Below are 22,033 nucleotides of genomic sequence, written 5' to 3'. Positions count from 1 at the left end.
GTCAAGCGGTTTAGGGAGGCACCGTATCACATTGTTTTCCAATGCAGTCAGGTTCACAAATGGACCCCACTTACTTTGAATAGTGAAGCTGCAGCAGGTGCAAATAAGGTTTAAACAGTGTTACAAGAGCTGCTTAGAACTCTGAAGTATGGCACTCAACAACCAGGACTTATGCCATTTGTGTAAGGCAGTGACATGGAAGCAACTCGGGGACAAAAAGCATGAACGAACATTCACGTATGAAAATCTTATTTGGGGAAGGGGTAGAATCCAAACGCCCCCTGCCAGTTCGCGCCACTACACCGTATGTGGAAAATCTGAAGCCATCGTTCTACAAACTCTCAACGCTTGCTATCAGTGCATGAGTTTCATGCTCGATCGATTGAGCTAGCCGGATCGGGCAACAAAAAGTATAAAATAGTTATGTAAATAGTTATTTAATAAAATGTTTTACTCTGTTTCTTTGCTGGTGTGTTGTGTATATTTATAATATTTGCATAGGGTTTGTCGTTATTTTGGGCGGTGTGGGTGGCGGAGTCGAGCTGTCTTGCAGCCCTCATGGTGTGGAGCTCAGTTCATTTCACTATTTTCGTATTTCTCATGAAGGGTTGTTCCTAATGTTTGTATTTTACCAAGGTCAAAAAGAGATCGAATTAGTGGTCTACTGATTTTGCTCGATTACTTTTATTTTTTTACACGATTTTTCACTATCTGCAAAGACTAAACAGAGTATTGCGACTTTGTGCTTGTTTGTAAATAGAGAATGATCCAAAGAGAACCAATTGTAAAACAGTAAATGCTTGGATAATAATCAATCAAATGGAGAGACAAGCAGGTACGACGGATTACAACAGGGGTAAAGGTCTGCGTTAACTACCGTTCACTATCTGCAAAGAGAGAGTACTACTAAGAGAAAAGAGGGGAGTGGGGGGGGGGGGCAGCGTTCAAAGCACATCAGCGTGCATAAACACGAAAACGTTTTTACCTATCACGTACTTGACATTTGACAGCTTTTGATATTTGCTATTAAAAAACCATTGAAATTCACAGAAAAAACCATAGGTTATAGTCCATATATAGTTAGGAATTTGCATTTACAAAACCTTGAAAATTCAATGAAAAAACCATTGGTTATAGAACATATATAGTTAGGAATTTGCATTTACAAAACCTTATTTTACTCGCATAAAACCATTGAAATTCCATATATAGTTAGATGCGCTAACTATATATCGCGCACCCGCAATCCACTGCTGATGATGTCACATATTACATCATTCATGACCTGGTCAGTGACATCACTGATGACATCACTGATGACATCTCAAATGACATCACTGATGACATCACTGATGACATATCAAATGACATCGCTGATGACATCACTGATGACATCTCAAATGACATCACTGGTGACATCACTCATGATATCATTCATGTGATAATACAATGAACCTCTTCAGACTCTAATATAACCTTAGATACAATCAGTGTAAACAGACACTCACAGACTGTCACTCATCCATGGAGTTACTCACACAACTAGTCAGTCATGCAAACAATCAATCACACCTCCATTTCCTCAACTATACAGTTATACAAACTTTACTTATTCAAATATATACTAACACATATTTTCTCTCTTATACAATCCCTGATACAAGTTCACAATGATCCATACAGCCACTCACACATTCACTGGCTCTTATGCACAGTTATTTATATATGTCAACTCTCACATGTACTGTCTTTTACATATGTACTTACTTTGACATGTAGCACTGAGATATCCATTCACTCACCAATACACTCATGCACACAGTCAACCACCCATACAGTTGTTTCCACATGCAGTTTTGAACCCATACATCTAGTGAATCAGCTGTTCACACATCTATGCACAGAGTCACACACCTCCCAGCCACCCACTGTCAGGATTGCGCAAGTTTGCCCCCAGCTCACACACCAGGTTCCCATCTTCAGAATCAGAAAAGGCTATTCTATCTTGCACTCCCCGTGGGGTTGGACACTGAGGGTAGCCAGTTCCTTTTGTCGATAGCGCTCTATTTGATGTGAACTCCTGATCTACTTCCTGATTGTCACCTTGATGCGGAGGTCAGCGTTCTAGTCTTTCTACAAGTTCCACAGTTGTCGCCGGTTAGGTGGTGCGCGAGCATTTTGAAGGCTTCGCACTTCAACCGTCGCGCTGACAGAGAAGCAGCCTTTCTTCTGTCCGCGTTCAATTTCAGTTTCCCGAATTCATTGAACTTCGAGTATTTTATTCGGAAGTTCGTTTTTACCTCGCTCGCATTCTGTATATTCTGCGAGGAAGTAATTCCGTCTGATTCCAGTTTCCCGAGCAGTGTCAGCCTTTGACGTTCTGTCATCTCTTCATTTCCTGAGTTACTCGGAAGAAGCCAACGTTCCCAGCAAGGCAGCGGTAACCCATTTCTCTCTCTATTATCAGCCAGCGAGAGATGCAGGGTAAGAGCTGAACTTTGTAGTTTTTTCCAACTTTTGACAGAAGCCTCCTCGTGAGTCAAATTCTCACTCTTTTGATAATTCGTTCCTGGTATTTTTGGGTACAGGACTTCCATTCTAAGACATTATTCATGTACCTGGTCTACAATACAACTTGGCAAAGTACTTTAAACAGCAACTGAAAGCAGCTTCTTCTTCTGTAGCCAACAACTGAACCAGAACTTAAAATCCTTCAAGTAAATGTAAATATATATATATATTTGTGCTTACCACCTCTAGTGAAAATTCGTTCTTCAATTGGGCTATTTACAAGGAGCACAAGTGAGAAGAGGATTACTCTGCTGCTTTCCTTTAAACTCAGCTATTAGAACTTGTTGCTATCTGGGAGAGTGGCTAACCCTCACACACATTCAGGTAGGATAAGGTCTTGGGAGGGTTAGGAGGGGTAGAACAGTTTACAGGATAGTTTGCTTAATTGTTGCCTTGCTTTACAGGGATTTCCAAGAAGAAGTTCCCAAGACGTAGTGTGTGGGCAGTCTCTCCCTTGTTTGTTGTCCCATTCCCCTTTCCCCCGTATCTCAGTGCCCAGCCTTGACTGGGACCTGGGGTGTAGGGGAATTGGGAGCAAGCATCTCATCTCCTTCGCTGTATCGTTCCTGCGGAGCTACACACAGGTACTGCTTCTGACAGATTGAAGTGCCTACCAATTGTTCCGCTTGGACGTTATGGCGGAAGGTTTGGATGTCAAGGCCTTGGCTAGTATTCTAGAGGGAATGCAAAAGCAGTTAAGTGATACCCAGGAGGAGGTTAGAAAATCTAATAGGGAGGCGAGTTATTTGAGGCAAAGAATAGATGAACTCTCCATTAGTCCAAGTCCCAATTTTGGAGCGCCAAAGCCTCCGTCCTTATCCCCCTCCTCATCTGAATTAACCACGCAAGTAGTTCATGCCATGTCCCCTACTATTCCTTTGGCTCCCCCAGAAAGGTTTCAGGGAGATCCACATAAGGCACAGGTATTTATTACACAATGCTCTTTACATTATCTGTGCAAGCCTATCATCTTTAAAGAAGATCAATCCAAAGTGGCATTTATGCTGTCTTACTTGAGTGGAGATGCGGCGGCATGGGCTATGCCCATAGTTTCTTCTAATGATCCAATTCTGTATAATTTTGCGGATTTCAAAACAGAGTTTTTGCGAATTTTTGATCGAAGGGCAGTTGCGCAGTCCACAGATAATGAACTTTTGGAACTGAAACAAGGAAATCGAGAGTTGGTCTCATACCTCGCCCAGTTTAATAAATTAATTGTGGAAACCAAGTGGCCTGAATCCAAAAGAGCAGCTATCTTTTATAGAGGATTAAAAGATGAACTTAAAGATGGTTTGGCTCAGATTCCTAAGAGACCCACGGAGGTGTCAGAACTAATTGATTTGGTTTTGCAGATTGATCAGCGTCAATCGGAAAGAAAAAGTGAACGAAGGAAGAAGTTCATTTGGTGGGGCCTGGAAAACATCATAGCTACATAAATTTCAGTTTAATCGACGCACCGCAGTTTCAATTGATTTTAGGATTGCCCTGGCTAACGGAGCACAATCCACGGATAGATTGGGCCAAGAGATCTATGGAATTGGATTCCAACTATTGTATGGAGAATTGTTTTCTTCACGTGCAGGAAGGAAGAAAGATCACTTCGTCAATCTGTTTAGCCGAATCTTCTCAAATGGTCTGTACCATTGAGGTTCCCAGTATCCCTGAGGAGTATTTGGATTTGGAACAAGTGTTTAGTGAAACTGAAGCTCAGAAGCTCCCTCCACATCGAGATTATGATTGTCAGATTGAACTGGAACCTGGGGCGAATCTGCCTTGTAGTCGAATCTATGCCCTCTCGGAATCTGAGAACGAGCATTTGAAAGAATATCTGGATCAGCATCTGGCTAATGGATTTATTCGTCCCTCTCAGTCCCCAGTTTTTTCCCCCCTTTTCTTCATTCCTAAGAAGGATGGAAGCTTGAGAACTTGCATCGATTATCGCGCCCTGAATCTAGTTACTAAGAAGAATCGGTATCCTTTACCTCTGATCTCTGAACTTATGGATCAAGTTAAAGACGCCCAGATCTATACCAAATTGGATCTAAGGGGGGCTTATCATCTTGTACGAATGGCTGAAGGGGATGAGTGGAAGACGGCATTTCGCACAAGGTTTGGCCTGTTTGAATATCAGGTCATGCCCTTTGGGTTGTGCAATGCCCCAGCGGCATTTCAACATTTTGTAAATGACGTTTTACGTGACTATCTGGATCGATTTGCTGTTGCGTATATTGATGACATTTTGATCTTCTCCCAGAATCGTGAAGAACATGTTGGTCATGTAAGAAAAATTTTGGAGCGCCTACAAGAAAACCATCTCTTTGTAAAACTGGAAAAGTGTGTTTTTCATTCCACCCGAGTGGAATTTCTGGGATACGTTCTCTCCCCCGAGGGAGTGTCCATGGATAATTCCAAGGTTAAGGCCATTGAAGATTGGCCCGCTCCTAGATCAGTTAAGGAAATACAAAGTTTTTTGGGTTTTGCCAATTTTTATAGACGTTTTATTCAGAACTTTTCGGATAAGGTGAGTCCAATCACACGATTATTAAAGAAGAATGAGAAATTCATCTGGGGAGTAGAAGCTGAAGAAGCCTTCCAAAATTTGAAGAAGATGTTTATTTCTGCCCCAATCCTTCAGCATCCAGATTTGTGTGAGCCATTTTTTGTGGAAGCTGACGCTTCCAATCTTGCCATTGGTGGAGTTTTATCTCAGAGGCATAAGAGCACTGGTCAACTCCACCCTGTGGCTTTTCATTCGAGAAAACTTTCTGCAGCCGAAATTAACTATTCCATTGCTGATAAAGAGCTTTTGGCAGTCAAAGAGGCATTTCAGGAGTGGAGACACTATTTGTTTGGTGTCAAGCAAACCATCACTGTTTATACTGATCATCGAAACCTGCAGTTCCTGAAGTCAGCCCGCACCCTTACTCCTAGGCAACTTAGGTGGTCACTCTTTTTTGCTGATTATGACTTTGTCCTCACCTACAAACCGGGATCTACCAATGGAAAGGCCGATGCACTTTCTCGGATGGGTCTGAGGGAAGGACAAGAAGCTTCAGTACAAGGTCACATCATTCCTGTGGAGAGAATTGTGGGAACCACTTCTTTTCAGACTTTGGAGGACCAGATTAGAAAAGAGTTCCAGAAAGAAGAAGCTAGTGGGGAGCAGTGGGAAACTAAAGAACCAAATCGATTGATTCGAGATGGATTGCCCTATCTGCAAGGAAAATTGTTCGTGCCAACAAACGACTTGAGAAAAGAAGTCATCAGGTTATGCCATGATAATCCTTTGGCTGGACATAAAGGAGTTAAAAAGACTTTAGAGCTTGTGAAGAGAACTTTTAATTGGCCAGGCATGGATGCTCAAGTAAGACAGTATGTAGCCACATGCGAGCAGTGTGTTAAGGGAAAGATTGCTCAGACCCTCCAGGATATCGCGATTTCGCGATTTCGCGATTTGCCGCGAAATCGGCAATTTTGAAAAAATGCCGCGATTTTTACAAAAGTGCCCGCGAAATCGGCATTTTTTCTAGAAATCGCGGCATTTTTACAAAATCCCCTATATCCTGGGGGGGTCTGTGTGCATAAGCGTGTGTGTGACAGACAGCTTGCGTGCATGCGTGTGCGCGTTAATCCTTTTCACACAGCATGCTGAAAGATCTTTGTCCTGGAATGGGTGTATATAACATCTGACACCCCGCACCACAGCTCTGAATGTGCCCTTTGTCTTGGCAACTCATTTGAGATCAAAGACAATAATCAGCAATGCAAATGGCCTGCGCACCCCACCTCACAGACTGGGAACCAGGGGGATCGAATGCGCTGCCCCGCCTCTTCTCCTGCCATCTGGCCAGGTGTCAGAGTCCCGTGAAACTTTTGGCACCGCGAATCAGTGCATTTTGGGATGGGAAATGTGCGACCAAGGGCTGGGCGTCCTTGATAACTTCTTAGCCTAGTCAGTGGTGGAAAGCTGGCTGGGGTACACTAGATAGCCAAGCATTTTTAAAGAGAGGCCAAGCAAGGTAGGCAGGTGAGTTCTTCTGTTTCGATGGAATTTAAACATGCCAACTCCCAGTTCTAGCATTCCCTCTGTTTCACCTTGAACAGGTAGATTATCAGGCCGCTAGCTTCGGTTTCCTTTTATGAAGGCCGCTGCGAGATGATACACTGGCAGCAGGGGCCGGGAGTCAGGGATTCCTTTGCAAAGCTGCCGCAAGGGCTCGTGTAGAATCTGACACCTCCAGCGCGTCTTGGAGATTCAGTCAACACGAATTTGCAAACCTACAAGTCACAGCGTGACAAACATTAGGAAGGAGTGAAGGTGCCAAGCTCAGCGCCAGCCCATTTGGCAATTGTGCGGCTATCGCCTGTGGATTGGGTAGTTTACCGTACCTGGCGTTATTGTGGCTGTCTGCCTGCCTCTCCAGCCAACCTACAAGCCGTCACCACCGCCTGCTGGTTTGCACATTGGTCAAAGCTAAGGCCGCCTGCTGTTTCTGCACTGATGGCTCGAGCTAAGGGCGCCTGCTCTTATCCCCCGGTACTGACGGACAGGTGCTGGCTCTTTCGACAGGCCTTCCTTCCTTTCTTCGTGATGTTCACGAAGGGGGAGAGGTGCTGATCTCCGAGGCACATATAATACCTGCTAACTCCCTGATGGTTTTATGAGAAATATATACAGGGCTGTTGTGTTTCTCGTTACAAGGTTTCAGAGAGATTAATCAAACAGCATTCTTATCACAAGGTTATAAATCAGTGGAGGGGAGATTTCGAGGGGGCGGGGGCGTTGTGTAAACTACTCAATAAACAAACCCTTTTAGCGCCTCTTGAGCCTTGAGTAGTGATGTACTGTTATGTCACAGTGCCTCTCTTTGCAGGTGCCCAATTAAAAGCCTCTCTGGTAAACAATTAATTGTGCAGTGCATTTAATGTTAAAACCAAGCATTGATTGGTAATGAATAACGATCTCATCTTTACGCTTTTGTTGAGGAGCAGCAATTTCTTTTTTGGGATTCACTTGTTGTTGTTGAATTTTCTCAAACAAAAATATTTAAAACTTTCTCGAGTGGTTTTCCACCGTTTCCTTCGTGACAACACTCTGCGATCTGCTGCACCACCAACAAGCAGTGTCCTCTGGAACAGAAAGTACGCGCTGGCGCCAAAATAACAGTGGCCTCTATTCGCAAATAAAACAGCATAACTGTCAAGGCTTCAGATTGCTATGTGTGACATTTTCATACTTTCAGTGTGAATATGAGTTACATTTCAACGATTATGAATGACACTTTCTCACAAGCAAACCAAGCAATGAAGACGAGGGAAACATAAATATCAGAAATTACACCTATTTAAGCAATGAGAAACTTATGGGCCGATTCCCAAAGGTAATCGTAGACAAAGGTCTAACTTTATGACTTTTAGTATTTACAGAGATCGTTTGCGAGTCGTATCTTTACATCTGCAGTTGGGCCGGATTCTGCACACATGGGCCGTACTATCCGCACCCTGGACGTACTCTCCGGCGTCACGTTGTAAATACCCCGCACCATGGTGCATCTTTTGCGCCGCCGCTGCGACACAAAAGTGACGCAACGGCAGCGTAAAAGCAGCGCAAGGGGCTTGTAAATCTGCCCCAAAGTGTTTATATTGTAAAGAAACCAAATATACATAGCTTCATGTTGTTAAATAACTAAAAAAACGAAGATATCTGTGCTTGTTGTAGGAAAAATGGCCACATAAAATGCCGCAAAATTGCCGCTAAATTTCCATATTTGTGCCGCTAAATTTCCATTTTTGTGCCGCTAAATTTGCTAATCCATGCCGCTATATCCTGGGGGGTCTGATTGCTCGACAGTCCCCACAGGGACTTCTCCAGCCTTTGCCTCTAGCCCCATCTCCTTGGCACACGGTAACTATGGATTTCATTGTTGAGATGCCTTCTAGTCAGGGGTATTCGGTGATCTGGGTGGTAGTGGATCAATATACCAAAATGAGTCATTTTGTTCCTTTAAAGAATTTACCCACAGCTTCTCAATTGGCCGCTCTGTTTATCCAGCATGTGGTAAAATTGCATGGAATTCCACAGGTGGTGATTTCAGACCGAGGCCCACAATTTGTGTCTCGTTTTTGGAAATCTTTCCTGTCAGGCTTAGGTGTAGATGCTCGTTTGTCCTCAAGTTTTCATCCAGAAACTGATGGTCAAACTGAGAGAGTAAATCAGGATCTGGAGCAATATCTGCGCTTGTATTTAATGGATCAAGAGGGAGAATGGCCCTCTTTGCTCAGTACTGCAGAATTTGCGTATAATAATTCCATTCACTCAGCTACAGGCTTTACTCCCTTCTATTTAAATAATGGCAGGCATCCAAATATGATTTTTGGGAAGGGAGAGGTAGAGGCTCCTGCAGCAGGTGATCTTCTAAAAGAACTACAGAAGACTTATCAGCTAGCCACTGAAAATCTTGTTAAGGCCAGGAATCAGTACAAGGGTCAGGCAGATAAGAAACGGAGAGAAAGTTCAGAATGTAAGCCTGGGGATCAGGTTTGGATTTCAACCCGGCATATGAGATTGAGAGGTAATCGAAAATTTCAGCCGAGATTTGTGGGTCCCTTTTCAGTTTTAAAGATGGTAAATCCAGTGGCAGTTAAGGTAAATCTTCCCAAGAAAATGAGAATCCATCCCACCTTCCATGTTTCCCTAGTGAAGCGTAGTCCACCAGGTTTAAGATTGGATTCTCCGTCAATACCAGTTCAGGTACAATCTGAAGAGGAATTTGAAATTAAAAGAATTCTGGATTCCAAGTATAAAGGAGGAAATCTTTTCTACCTGATTGATTGGAAAGGTTTTGGTCCAGAAGAGAGATCTTGGGAACCAAGTTCTAATGTTCATGCACCCAGATTAGTTAGAGAATTTCACAAAACATTTCCACAAAAACCTAGAGAGGGGGTTTTGGTGGGGGGTACTGTCAGGATTGCGCAAGTTTGCCCCCAGCTCACACACCAGGTTCCCATCTTCAGAATCAGAAAAGGCTATTCTATCTTGCACTCCCCGTGGGGTTGGACACTGAGGGTAGCCAGTTCCTTTTGTCGATAGCGCTCTATTTGATGTGAACTCCTGATCTACTTCCTGATTGTCACCTTGATGCGGAGGTCAGCGTTCTAGTCTTTCTACAAGTTCCACAGTTGTCGCCGGTTAGGTGGTGCGCGAGCATTTTGAAGGCTTCGCACTTCAACCGTCGCGCTGACAGAGAAGCAGCCTTTCTTCTGTCCGCGTTCAATTTCAGTTTCCCGAATTCATTGAACTTCGAGTATTTTATTCGGAAGTTCGTTTTTACCTCGCTCGCATTCTGTATATTCTGCGAGGAAGTAATTCCGTCTGATTCCAGTTTCCCGAGCAGTGTCAGCCTTTGACGTTCTGTCATCTCTTCATTTCCTGAGTTACTCGGAAGAAGCCAACGTTCCCAGCAAGGCAGCGGTAACCCATTTCTCTCTCTATTATCAGCCAGCGAGAGATGCAGGGTAAGAGCTGAACTTTGTAGTTTTTTCCAACTTTTGACAGAAGCCTCCTCGTGAGTCAAATTCTCACTCTTTTGATAATTCGTTCCTGGTATTTTTGGGTACAGGACTTCCATTCTAAGACATTATTCATGTACCTGGTCTACAATACAACTTGGCAAAGTACTTTAAACAGCAACTGAAAGCAGCTTCTTCTTCTGTAGCCAACAACTGAACCAGAACTTAAAATCCTTCAAGTAAATGTAAATATATATATATATTTGTGCTTACCACCTCTAGTGAAAATTCGTTCTTCAATTGGGCTATTTACAAGGAGCACAAGTGAGAAGAGGATTACTCTGCTGCTTTCCTTTAAACTCAGCTATTAGAACTTGTTGCTATCTGGGAGAGTGGCTAACCCTCACACACATTCAGGTAGGATAAGGTCTTGGGAGGGTTAGGAGGGGTAGAACAGTTTACAGGATAGTTTGCTTAATTGTTGCCTTGCTTTACAGGGATTTCCAAGAAGAAGTTCCCAAGACGTAGTGTGTGGGCAGTCTCTCCCTTGTTTGTTGTCCCATTCCCCTTTCCCCCGTATCTCAGTGCCCAGCCTTGACTGGGACCTGGGGTGTAGGGGAATTGGGAGCAAGCATCTCATCTCCTTCGCTGTATCGTTCCTGCGGAGCTACACACAGGTACTGCTTCTGACACCCACACACATACTCAGTCTCCCATACAAATACTCGGGCAACCAATCAATAACCCATATAGTTACTCATATAGCTACTGATCAACACATGCAGCAGTTTACAGAACAACAGATATAATGATGCACAAATTAATACAGTTTAATCACTAACCCATGCACTCAGTGAGACACATTTAATCACTCCCTCATACAATCAGTCATGCACCTACTAAATCCTTCATCCAGACATTTATACATCCACTCATTCTTCAATATGTGAGACATATTTTAACTTTACAGAAACATACAGTCACTGGGTGTTGTCATCAGTGATGTCATCAGTGATGTCATTTGAGATGTCATCAGTGATGTCATCAGTGATGTCACTGACCATGTCATGAATGATGTAATATGTGACATCATCAGCAGTGGATTGCGGGTGCGCGATATATAGTTAGCGCATCTAACTATATATGGAATTTCAATGGTTTTATGCGAGTAAAATAAGCTTTTGTAAATGCAAATTCCTAACTATATATCTTCTATAACCAATGGTTTTTTCATTGAATATATATATATATGTGTGTGTATATATGTATATATATATGTGTGTGTATATATATATATATATATATATATATATATATATATAATATAATTTCCATGTATAATTTTTATATTATTTCCGGGGTCCCCGCACATGGGCGGGAATATTCAGTGCTTATGACTTTGATGAGGATACCCCTGGAATAGAACTAGGATTACAGGTAAATAACTTATCCTTCTGGTCTGCAGTGGTGGCGGAATTTACTAATGTGCTGGGCTGGGAACTACCCCCTTGAGGCTCAGGAGGTACAAGGGCAAACTGCTCCTTCCTGGGGACGGCCCTCATGGTTGCGAAGTGAGATATTGCTGCCCGATGGAAATACCCTTTACCTCCCACCCTTCCTCAAGGAGTGGACTAGTGTGGGATGTAGGAGAAAACTGTTTGAGGCCTGGGACTGCCCTAGTAGATATAACGGAGTGTGGGGAAAGTGGCTTGGTCAATGAGTCCCTGGTATCGTCTGAGGGTGGAGATGCTGCTGTTCGCGCTATTTTGTAATGCTGCATCATACAGACTGAATGCCAGTGCTTTGTAATCGCTCAATGTATTTTAACGGACAAATGAAATGTGTCATATTGTTCACAATTTCTTTGTGCAAAAATCTGTTTATCAAAAATTTTTTTTTTAAATAACGTAGTATAACATAACACCATCAAGCTTACTGACACTGCTTAGAATAGGGAACAATAAAACTGGACCACGGGACCTAGACCTAAAAGCTGCATAATAAGTGTTTTAAGTGTCCAAAATTGGGTGGGGGATAGGAAGGTTTTCAGTTTGTTCATTAATGCATCATATTCTTGAATGGGTATAATACAACAGAATGAAGTATTCAGAATTGATGCAATTATCAAAAAATGATAAATTACTTATTAAGACTTTCTTTTATCTTTCAGGTGAATTTAGAAAAAGAAAATACGAAAGAAGAGAAGATAAAGACATTAATGTTAATTTGTCTTCATCTGTGATGATAGCCTTTCACTGTAAGTTAATGTTTTATGCTTAAGAGGATTAAATAGAAAATTCCTATCACTCTGAAGATTAACCTGTCATCAGTCTAGTTGTATAATTGTGTTCATTATCAAATATTAGGAGACGTTTAAACACCTATTTTGAAACACTTAGGGGCTGATTAGGCTGCCACCCTTTTGCAAATGGTATTACCCGACAGGCTGTCGGTGGTCCCGCCAGAGGCTTGCAATGCCCCTGTTTTGCCTTGCGGCTGATGCTAGTGGCTGCAGCTGGTGGCTGCAGTACATGCTGCAGTGCAAAAAGGGGGCACTTCACATATCCCTGCACTATGTGGCAGGGATGCATAGGGGGCACTGTAGGGGCCACCCCAAAATCCACATCTGAGGGGAAGGGGGGCCCGCTATGCGCCTCCAAAGTCCCTTTCCGCCTGCCTTTTCATGGCGGGCGGAAAGGAACATTGTAATCCCCATGGCAGTGCATGGCAGGCACTGCCACCATTGTAGGAAATATAACCCCCTCCGCTGCACCGGCGGGCTAAAAGCGCCAGTCTGATTTGTGGCAGTCAGTCTTTCCGACCGCCAACCATCTGCCCGCCATTGTAATATTGCGGGCCGAGAACATGGTTACAATGGCGGTCCCACCATCCTCGTAATCATTTCCCAAGTCCTTTGAAGGCAAAACTCTTTTGGTTGCTATAACTCTCCAAAAAGTATCTTTTCTTTAAATAAAAAATGATATGTGTATATATACATACATTCTCCAGTGGGGGCGGATGCTCAGTGTTCTCAGCATGGAGCAATGAGCTAATCATATCGTCTGCAAGTCAGGTTAATTGGTTTATTTTTACTCTGGAAAGGTATTGAACCTCAGACAGAAAGATTTATTGAATCTCAATAACGATCTCTATCCAAATTTTACTATCAAGACTGAGATCAACGTTTTGTATGTATTGTTGAGGATTGAGGGAGAAACAATGGTTACAACACTGTATAGGAAGCTGGTAACACAATTTTGCATGTTCACAACTTCCACCCCACCCCTTTCGTAAAAGGCATCTCCTTGGGTGAGTTCTATAGAGCAAGGGAGGCATGTAGTACAAAAGAGGAATACAATAGAATGGAGGCAGAAATGACCACTCATTTTAAAGCCAGAGGGTACGACCATATCATCCTGAAAGCAGCCTCCAAAAGAGCTAGATTATGTAAAAGGGAAGAAGCCCGGCTTGCTCAAAAGAAGCACAAGAGTAAGGACATGGTACAGAGATGTGTTACTACATAGAACATCAATCAATAAAACTACTTTTTGCTTTGAAATGCTGAGTCGTCCCCAAATAAGTTTTAGATGGGCCAGGTCACTATGTAATCAGTTGGTCAGGGGTGAATGGGGCCTCACAGCTATCAAATGTATGTGGCTTGCACTTAAAGTGTTTACCAAATGTACACGCTGTAAAGCATGCAAACATCGTATGAATTTGACACAGATGAAACATAAAAATCAGAAGACTTACATGTAAAAGCAAGTATGTTTATATTTTGAAATATCCTTGCCCGAAAATATATGTAGGCAGTACCAACCTATCTGTTTATAAACTCATACTACAGCACTTAAGGGCTATCGCCAACAAAGACTGCAGTTATCCAGTTGCAAGACACTTTGAGAAAATACACGATAGTAACTTGTCCATGTTGGAATACAGTTGCCTAGTCCAGAACCCCAATGATTTGAGGGGAGGGGATAGGGAAACCATAAAAAGACAATTGGAAACCACATTCATATTAGATATGGACAGTAAGGAAACTTAGGTTTTCAATATTGATGAGGAGCTATATACTTTCCTAAGATAATACACCATGACCCTTCTCTGGGTTCAACCCACTCCATATATATACTGATAATAACTAATATTATATGTTGTATTTTGTATGTTACCTATATTGCATTTTAGGAGGTGTTGGTTTCTGGTCATTTTCATGCACCTAGCTTACTAGTTTTTCTTTTATTTATTCCTTTATAATTTTTTGTTCCTCAAGATCCATAATTGGACTTAAAAAAATGTTCCACTTCAGTTTTTCTATTGTAAAAATCTATAAGGAATTTATTTTACTGTTGTGTTGCTTTGCTCAAAAAGTCAGTGTGCGCATGTTTCTGGACAGGATAATACTATGTAAAGAAACTGGGATACTTAAACTAACTTGGGTTTATTGATTTGACCACTGTCTAAGCCCACTTGGGCTTTATGGCCTGTTTATCGTACTTGGTGCACAGCGTACATATATCCTTAATAGTGCCTGCATGGGTTATGCCTACTGAGGCTTATTTATTGGTCTTAATTTGTTCCGACATGCCTTTATGTCACTGCTACCAGTGAGTGTACTGGGCTCCTACCAGGTTATCAATGCAACGCCAATGAAAATGAGCTGAATGCAAATGGGGTTTTTCTGATGAATATTACAAGGGGTGTTGCTGGTTGCATTAGTATTACTTTGAAATAGTCTTTGAGCCCTTTTTTTCAATTCTGTTATATTACAGGATTGCAACATCAATTTAGCTATGTAATTGTAATGGTTTATAACGTTCCAAGACGGCGAACATGATATTTGTATAGGAATAAGTCGGTTTTCCTTGTTTATGCAGGGCACTATGGGTGATAGCATGTTTATATATTGTAACTCATAAGATGGTGCATCATCGTGAACAAGGTTGCACAAAGCGACCAAAATGCGTTGACTTTTCACTTCTTGCAATTAAAAAACTGAATCTTGATATACAGCTGCCTGGAGTTCCTTGTTCGTCCCTGTATCTTGGAACCGAGCTGGATCTATATATGTAGTTAGCACCTCGTTTCTATTCAAAAAGCGTTTTTTTGTTTTCCCCTTTAACTTTGGCGTCGTTTGACGAATCTTCGCAAAATTTTCAAAACTAGTGGCCCACTCCGGTCAGCTTCTGTCTTGAAAGTTTCGGGGTGAATCGTCAAGCTAGGGCCGAGGAAAAAAGGGGGTCCCAAAACACGTTTTCCCTATGTTAATTTCCATAGGAAATTTTAGACAAAGCTACAGCCGAACTGCTGAACGGAATTACACCAAATTTGGCAAAAGGGTAGCCCTGGGTTCCAAAAGAACACTTTTTGTTAAAGGTTGTAAATCTGTTCAGTAGTTGCTGAGAAATTAAAGAAAGAAAAAATGTATATATCTGAGCACCATGGAGGGTTTGCGAACCCTCCCGAACACGAGCTTCGTTCTAATTGGCTGCCAACACTCCAAATCAGGAACTGTTGGCAGCCATTTTGTGACTCTGTTACAGAGTCAGAAGTAAACTGTTCCAATAAGGATGAAAAAGAAGGCAAGGGGCAGGGGAGGAACACCCTGACATCCTAGGTCTGCTCAGGGGGTCCCACAAGGATCCCCAGGGCCCACATTTGTTTATTTTTAAATTCGAAGTTGCGCTGGGTGCACGACTCCGGGTGAGAAAAAAAACGCGGGGTTATTAAGTAAGGGGGGGTTCTGAGGCACCCCGGGGACCGCCACCTCCCCTGAGCTTATGTTAATTGGGTGAGGGGGCCTTGGGGGGCCCCCCAAGCCCCCTCTCCACCATGCCCTGGGGACTACCACCTCCCCAGGGCACTAACATTTGGAATTTGGGGGTCCGTTACGGCCCCCAAAGCCCCGGGGACCACCACCTCCCCGGGGCTTTAGAAATATTGGGAGGGGGTCGCCCTGCCCCCCTCCAGGAGCCCTTGGTGACCCTGGGGACCGCCACCCTGCAGGGCCGGTTCCTGCAATGTCCTGAGGTGCCCACCCCCGGGACATTGCTGTTTGTAATGACAGGACGGGAGCTGTGCGGCTCCCGCCCTGTCCATGCAAACAATGCTTTGCTTGATTGAAGCGAGAGCAGGAAAACCAGCTCTCACTTCAATGAAGCAAAGCAGGATTGCTTTTAGGCAAGGGAAGCTGCATGTTAGGAGCTCCCCTTGCTCAAGAGCAATGCCGGCTCCCTCAGGAGGCGGGGAGCCAGCGTGACCGTGGGGGCATTGGGGCTCCCCCCACGGTCCCCAACGTGAGGCCATGCCCTGGGGGATGGGGTCCCCGGGGCCAAAAATGGCCCCGGAGGGGGGCCACTCTGCCCCTCTCCCTTTAAAAAAAAAAAAAAAAAAATGATTTGCCCATGCCCGAGGTGTATATAAATTCATGAAAGTGGCCGTATTTTTTTTTTGGCATTGCGACCCTAGTGCGGCGCTCAGCGCAGCCCCCTATTGTGAACACGATGGGTGCGCTGCTCTCAGCGAGGCCCCCTAGTGTGAACGCAATGGGTGCGCAACCCCAAGCAAAAAAGATTTTTTTTTCTAACGCTTGGTTATATGCTGGGTTATTTGGTGGCTCTAAAAAGAGCCCTTGTTTTGATTAGGAAATTGTTGTAGCTACATGTAAGTGCGGATGAAGAGCTTCAGGTTGATGAGAAACACTATGTTGCCTTGATCAGTGAGGTGAACTTCATCACTTCTGTAGATGCCATTCATATGGAAACGTAGATTGTTGTTATAGATGGAGCCCAGCTAGGTCTTTGTCAATACCTCTGCGTTCAGCATACCAGAAAACATAGCTGTGCCCAACAATCCACACTGTAAGCATCTTGAAGTGATGTCTGTAAGTAATGAAGAGATGTCTGTAGCTGAGGTTACCAGTTGATTGAATAAGAGTTATGTAAAATGGTGGACAAGATTTTGTTTTAAAAAAAGAAGAGAATTGATTGGCTGTTTAAGAACATTCTATATTTAAAAATAGGGTGGATCTTTTCTTTTTTTTTTAAGCATTTTTCTTATTGGTTAGTAAAAAATAAAATTTGAAAAGTACAACAGAAAGAATTAGATCATATTTTGCAGTCAACCACACCTGCTGTTGTATTTGCAAAATTGTGTGGTGAACTTGAAAATATTGTGAATATGTGACCTGTGTGTTCAGTTGAATGTTCCATGAACTGTTGCTATGGAAACTGGCTTTAAGCAGAATGGGGGTAGGGTTAAAACGTAACTGTGCTTTTAAAACGTAAATTTGTCATTTATATCCAAGTAAAAATTTTCAGTTCTATCTTTAGAAGTGGTGTTGAATTAAAAAATAGTGTTGTATTTATTTCCTATATCTTTTTGAACTCCGGTCCGAATGTGCGACTCCATCGCAGTGGTGCACGACAAGGTAGCGACTTCTAAAACAATGTAGAAACACTTGGGGCACCTTCAGAAGTCAGTTGCTAAGGGTTATTATGTGTAACCAATAGAAATGTGTTTTACAATTTGAAAAAATCTATGAAGCAATGTGATTTGTTGCTTATTTGTATTTGTGTGGAGAAAGAGAGGGAAACCTTGCCATTACTGGGTTTACCTTGCCGAGTCTGGTGCATTATATTGATTGCGTGTAAAAGAAAATCCTGTCAGAGTTTGTGAGATTTTCAATTCAACACATTTATATGCAAGGTGAGTTATACATTTGTGAGGTTTATTTTTAAAATGTTAACATTATTCAAAAACTGTGGTGTTTGAAATGTATTATTAAATGTAGAGATTTATATTGTAGTTTGTTTGATTGTACTTAAATGTTTAAAAAAAAGTCTGTACAGTAATGTGTATTTTTTTTAAGATGACTATTGATCATATAAGATGTTATTAATTAGGTTTGTTTTTTAAGTCTGTACAAAGGTATAGTTGAATGATATCGCATAATTTTAGATAGCTGTTTGAACATGCAGCACAAATGTGTAGTTTGAAAGATGTTCATATAAGGTGTTATTACTTAAGTTTGTTTTTTCTACTCAGGAATAAGGTATACTTAAATGATGCCGCGTAATTTGACTGAAAAAGTTGAAGATGGAGCATAAAATAGTGGTATAAACATTGGAGACATAAGGTGTTGTTAATTAGGCTTCTTTTATCTAGTCTGAACGAAGGTATAGTTGAAAGATGCCACAATTTTAGATACAAAGGTGAAGATGTAGAATAAAAATATGGTTTAAAAAAAGTACATAAAAGGTGTTGTTAATTAGCCTTCTTTTTGTAAGTCTGTTGAGAGGTATAGTTTAATGATGTCACATATTCGTAGATAGAATGGTGAAGACGTAGCTCAAAAAAAAACCACCACATATTACCCTTGCAGGCATGTTGTACTTATCTACTTAACTAGGTAATATGTAATGACTCCTCTATGTGTTCAGATTGTATTTATACAGTTATATGTATGCTTAGTGGCCTATCAAGAGGCTGTCTGACCGATTAGAGGAGTGCAAATGTAGTGACTGGGTGATTTAAAAACAACATGATTAATGATTGACTGGTTTCATATTCTGCAGTCACCCAGTTAGTATCCAAGCACTCATGAAATCACTCTGCCACTACCCAAGTACTTATGAAATCACCCAGGCACTACCCATACACTGTTCCGATCACCCAAGCTCTACCCATGTACTCATGTAATAACCCAAGTATTTCCCATGCACTTATGCAATCACACATGTAGTACCCATGCAATTGGTTAATCACCAAGTCAGTATCCAAGCACTCATGAAATCACTCCGCCACTACCCAACCACTTATAAAATCACCCAGGCACTACCCATGCAATAACCCAAGCATAACCTATGTACTTATGCAATCAGACATGCACTACCCATACAATCCTCTAATCGCCTTGACACTACTCATTCACACCTTCAATTACCCAGGTAGTACCCATGCAGTCCAGCAATCACCCTGTCGCTCCCCATGCACTCCTCCAATGACCCAGCCAGTACCATATACCTATCCAATCACTCCGCCAATACCCAAACACTTATAAATTCACCATGCACCCTCCTTGCAGTACTGTAATCATCCAGTCAGTACCCATGCAAAATGACCCAGGAAGTAACCATTCACAACTGCTACAATCACCTGTGCGCTACCGATACAATCCTCTAATCGCCTAGACACTACTCATTCACACCTTCAATTACCCAGGTAGTACCCATGCAGTCCAGCAATAACCCTGTCACTATCCATGCATTCCTCCAATCACCCAGCCAGTACCATGTACTTATCCAATCTCTCCGCCAATACCCAAGCACTTATAAATTCACCATGCAGTCTCCTTGCAGTACTCTAATCACCCAGTCAGTTCTCATGTCCTCATGCAATGACCCAGTTAGTAGCCATGCACTGCACTGCTACAATCACCTGTGCACTACCCATACAATCATCTAACCACGTAGACACTGCACATTCACACCTTCAATTACCCAGATAGTACCCATACAGTCCAGCAATCACCCTGTCACTCCCTATGCACTCTCCAATCATGCAGGCATTACCCATGCACTCATACAAGCACCTATGTAGTCCTATAGTATATAGTTAAATAATATTACATTTATTTTTCATATTCTTTTTTTCACATATTCATTATTCTTAAGAAAGACTTACTATGACAAACAAAACGGAAAAGAAAAAACAAGAAAAGAAACAATACTATTTAAAGAAAAGACAACAGCAGGAATTAGATGAACTACAACATGTGGGAAATAAGAAAGTCTTGAGGTAACAAAGGAATTTATTAAAAGACTAGAAAGGGTTTTCACAATGTAGAAAATAGAAAGATGCCTCTAAAGCAAAGAAGAATGAAATGAAAAAAGGACAAATTAATGGCAAATCATGTTCTGATAAAACAATCTATGCTAAAAGACGGATTAATCAATTTTATTAAATGAGGAAACGTATGCTTCAAAGTAGAGTACTACAAAATGTATTAAAAGAAGGCAAGAAATATAAAAGATCTGCTTTTTATAAAAACAGGGGTGGGGGAATCCTATCGCCCGACGCCCGAACCATGTGGTTTTTATTGACGGGCAAGAAGATTTAATGTCTATTTTGTCCTACGGACAAGTAGACATTAAATCACGTCAAAAAAATAGGCTGTGGGCTTGCAGGGAGCCTTTGGAGCCCTCTGATTGTCTAGCAGCCCATGACTTCACTGGGCTCTAGCCAGTAATTGGCTGGGGAGGGAAACGTCACTACTCTCAGCAAGCAGTTGAACTTCGGGACCTCCGCGAGCGAGGAAATTCCGTTTAAGGTCAAATTAAAGCACTGCCAAGGCGCCCACCGTTGGCACTGCTTGTGTTATTTTTCCCTGCATGCCTACAGATTCCACTGAAATATAGAATAGAACTTTAATGTCTGCCTGCTGACGGACCGTCGCTAATGCAGCATAATTGTGGCTGCAGAAAGCGCGGACTGACTCATCACTGCTCTTGCCGACTGCGCACGTTTCTTTTGGTATCCAGAGTGGATTAAAAGTCCCTTTCATACCAGACGTCTGACACTGATTGGGCAATTTCTCTCACAAACGAGCGATATCTTTCCCATTTGTGAGAGAAAATGCTCAATTTGCCAGTGCCTATTATTTTTCGGGATTAATTTAGCCCGTTGTGCGCATTTTTTTTAAACTGCAAATGCCTCAGCATCGTCGCTGCAGTGTATCTTTAATAACTGTAAAAGGAGACTTAACTGTTCCTTTGAAAGTTAGTTAATTGCGAGCAGCATGAGCACTGCACACATCGCCACATCAGTGCCAGGGCTTCATGCGGGGGTTAAAAATACATTGATTTTGGAAAACGAAAGTAGCCGCCCCACTGTTCTAATGCAGACGGTGTAAAAGCTCTTTGTGACCGGGATTAGTATTTCCACTGAAGAACGCTCCCTCCATCGCAAAAGGTCAAGAAAGGCTCTCCAATTCCACCACCAAGGAGGCATGTAGGGCGCTTATGTTTTGGCTGGGCAATGAATCCGCTTAATGTTCCGGCGTGATAAAGTGAGACAGCGCTGCACTGGGGGGAAGAAAGAGGCGTGAATACAGTAGCAGATTGAAAACCTCAGAAGGAGAAAGTAAGTGAAGGTGGAGGCAAAAGGAGAGCATGCAGTGATATCAGGCGTGATTTACAGTGGAATAAAGTTATCTGCAGGCGTGTGCTTATGTCGTCGGAAGGGCGCTGCCTAACTGAGTATAAGGGGAGCAACTGTCACAGTGAGCCACACATTGTTTTACTTAATTTTGCAACTTCAGCTGTGCCGCGCTCCAAGTGTAGCAGAGAATGCCTAAGGCGGATCACAGGGAGGCACCTGATGTACCTCTAGCAGCCACTCTGTTTTTCTCTGTGTAGACAATGATCGCCTTAATATTGTATTGGCGTCTGCCAGAATAATGTCCCCTCTGCATAAATTCACATATCATTTGATATTTCTCGTGCAGCTGCCAACAGTGATACACTCAGAAATAAATAAGTGTCCTTGTAGTAATGTAACTGGCGCTCATCTAAGCGCTCCAATACGTTCAGGTAGAGTTTGCGCTATTGAACTGCAAATTTAATATTTTATTAGAAATGCACTTTCTGTGAGTCTCAAGGTCATATGCAAGTGTAGTCATGTCTTAAAATAACTCGGGCTAGAATATTAGAAACAAGTGAATTCAGGAAGTGATGAGGAAGATATGAAGGGTACTAGCATTAAAGAAGAAGAGAAAATGCTGATTTCACTTGGCAGGAGTTCAATTCTGGTGGTGTGTTCATTTGATATGTGCTACTTTATGCAAATAGATATGCAGAGCTCTGCCAATGAACACAACTATATCAATCTGACTGTGTGTGCTTGTGTGAAACAGGGGGGCTGGGCCTCTGAATAGCTCTGCAATGCACTT

The 22,033-nt window shown here is 42.4% G+C and overlaps 1 protein-coding gene across 7 annotated transcripts in view; it reads left to right on the top strand.

Moving 5' to 3' along the window:
- TSNAX (translin associated factor X) overlaps positions 1–22,033 on the top strand; it is a 937,068-nt gene that overhangs the window by 107,730 nt on the left and 807,305 nt on the right. For all 7 annotated transcript variants that reach the window (XR_015296640.1, XM_086927084.1, XM_086927083.1 and 4 more), the window contains exon 2: positions 12,251–12,337. Coding sequence is in view for 6 of the 7 variants with exons in the window: in XM_086927084.1 (XP_086783210.1) it covers positions 12,251–12,337 (87 nt within the window). In the remaining variant the exon portion in view is untranslated. The remainder of the gene's footprint in view (positions 1–12,250; positions 12,338–22,033) is intronic.

Source organism: Lissotriton vulgaris, chromosome 6 (genome assembly GCF_964263255.1).
Source record: "Lissotriton vulgaris chromosome 6, aLisVul1.2, whole genome shotgun sequence".
In the NCBI taxonomy this organism is placed as follows: Eukaryota; Metazoa; Chordata; class Amphibia; order Caudata; family Salamandridae; genus Lissotriton; species Lissotriton vulgaris.
The sequence above is the reverse complement of the archived record's forward strand: the minus strand, read 5'-3'. Positions and strand labels throughout refer to the sequence as shown.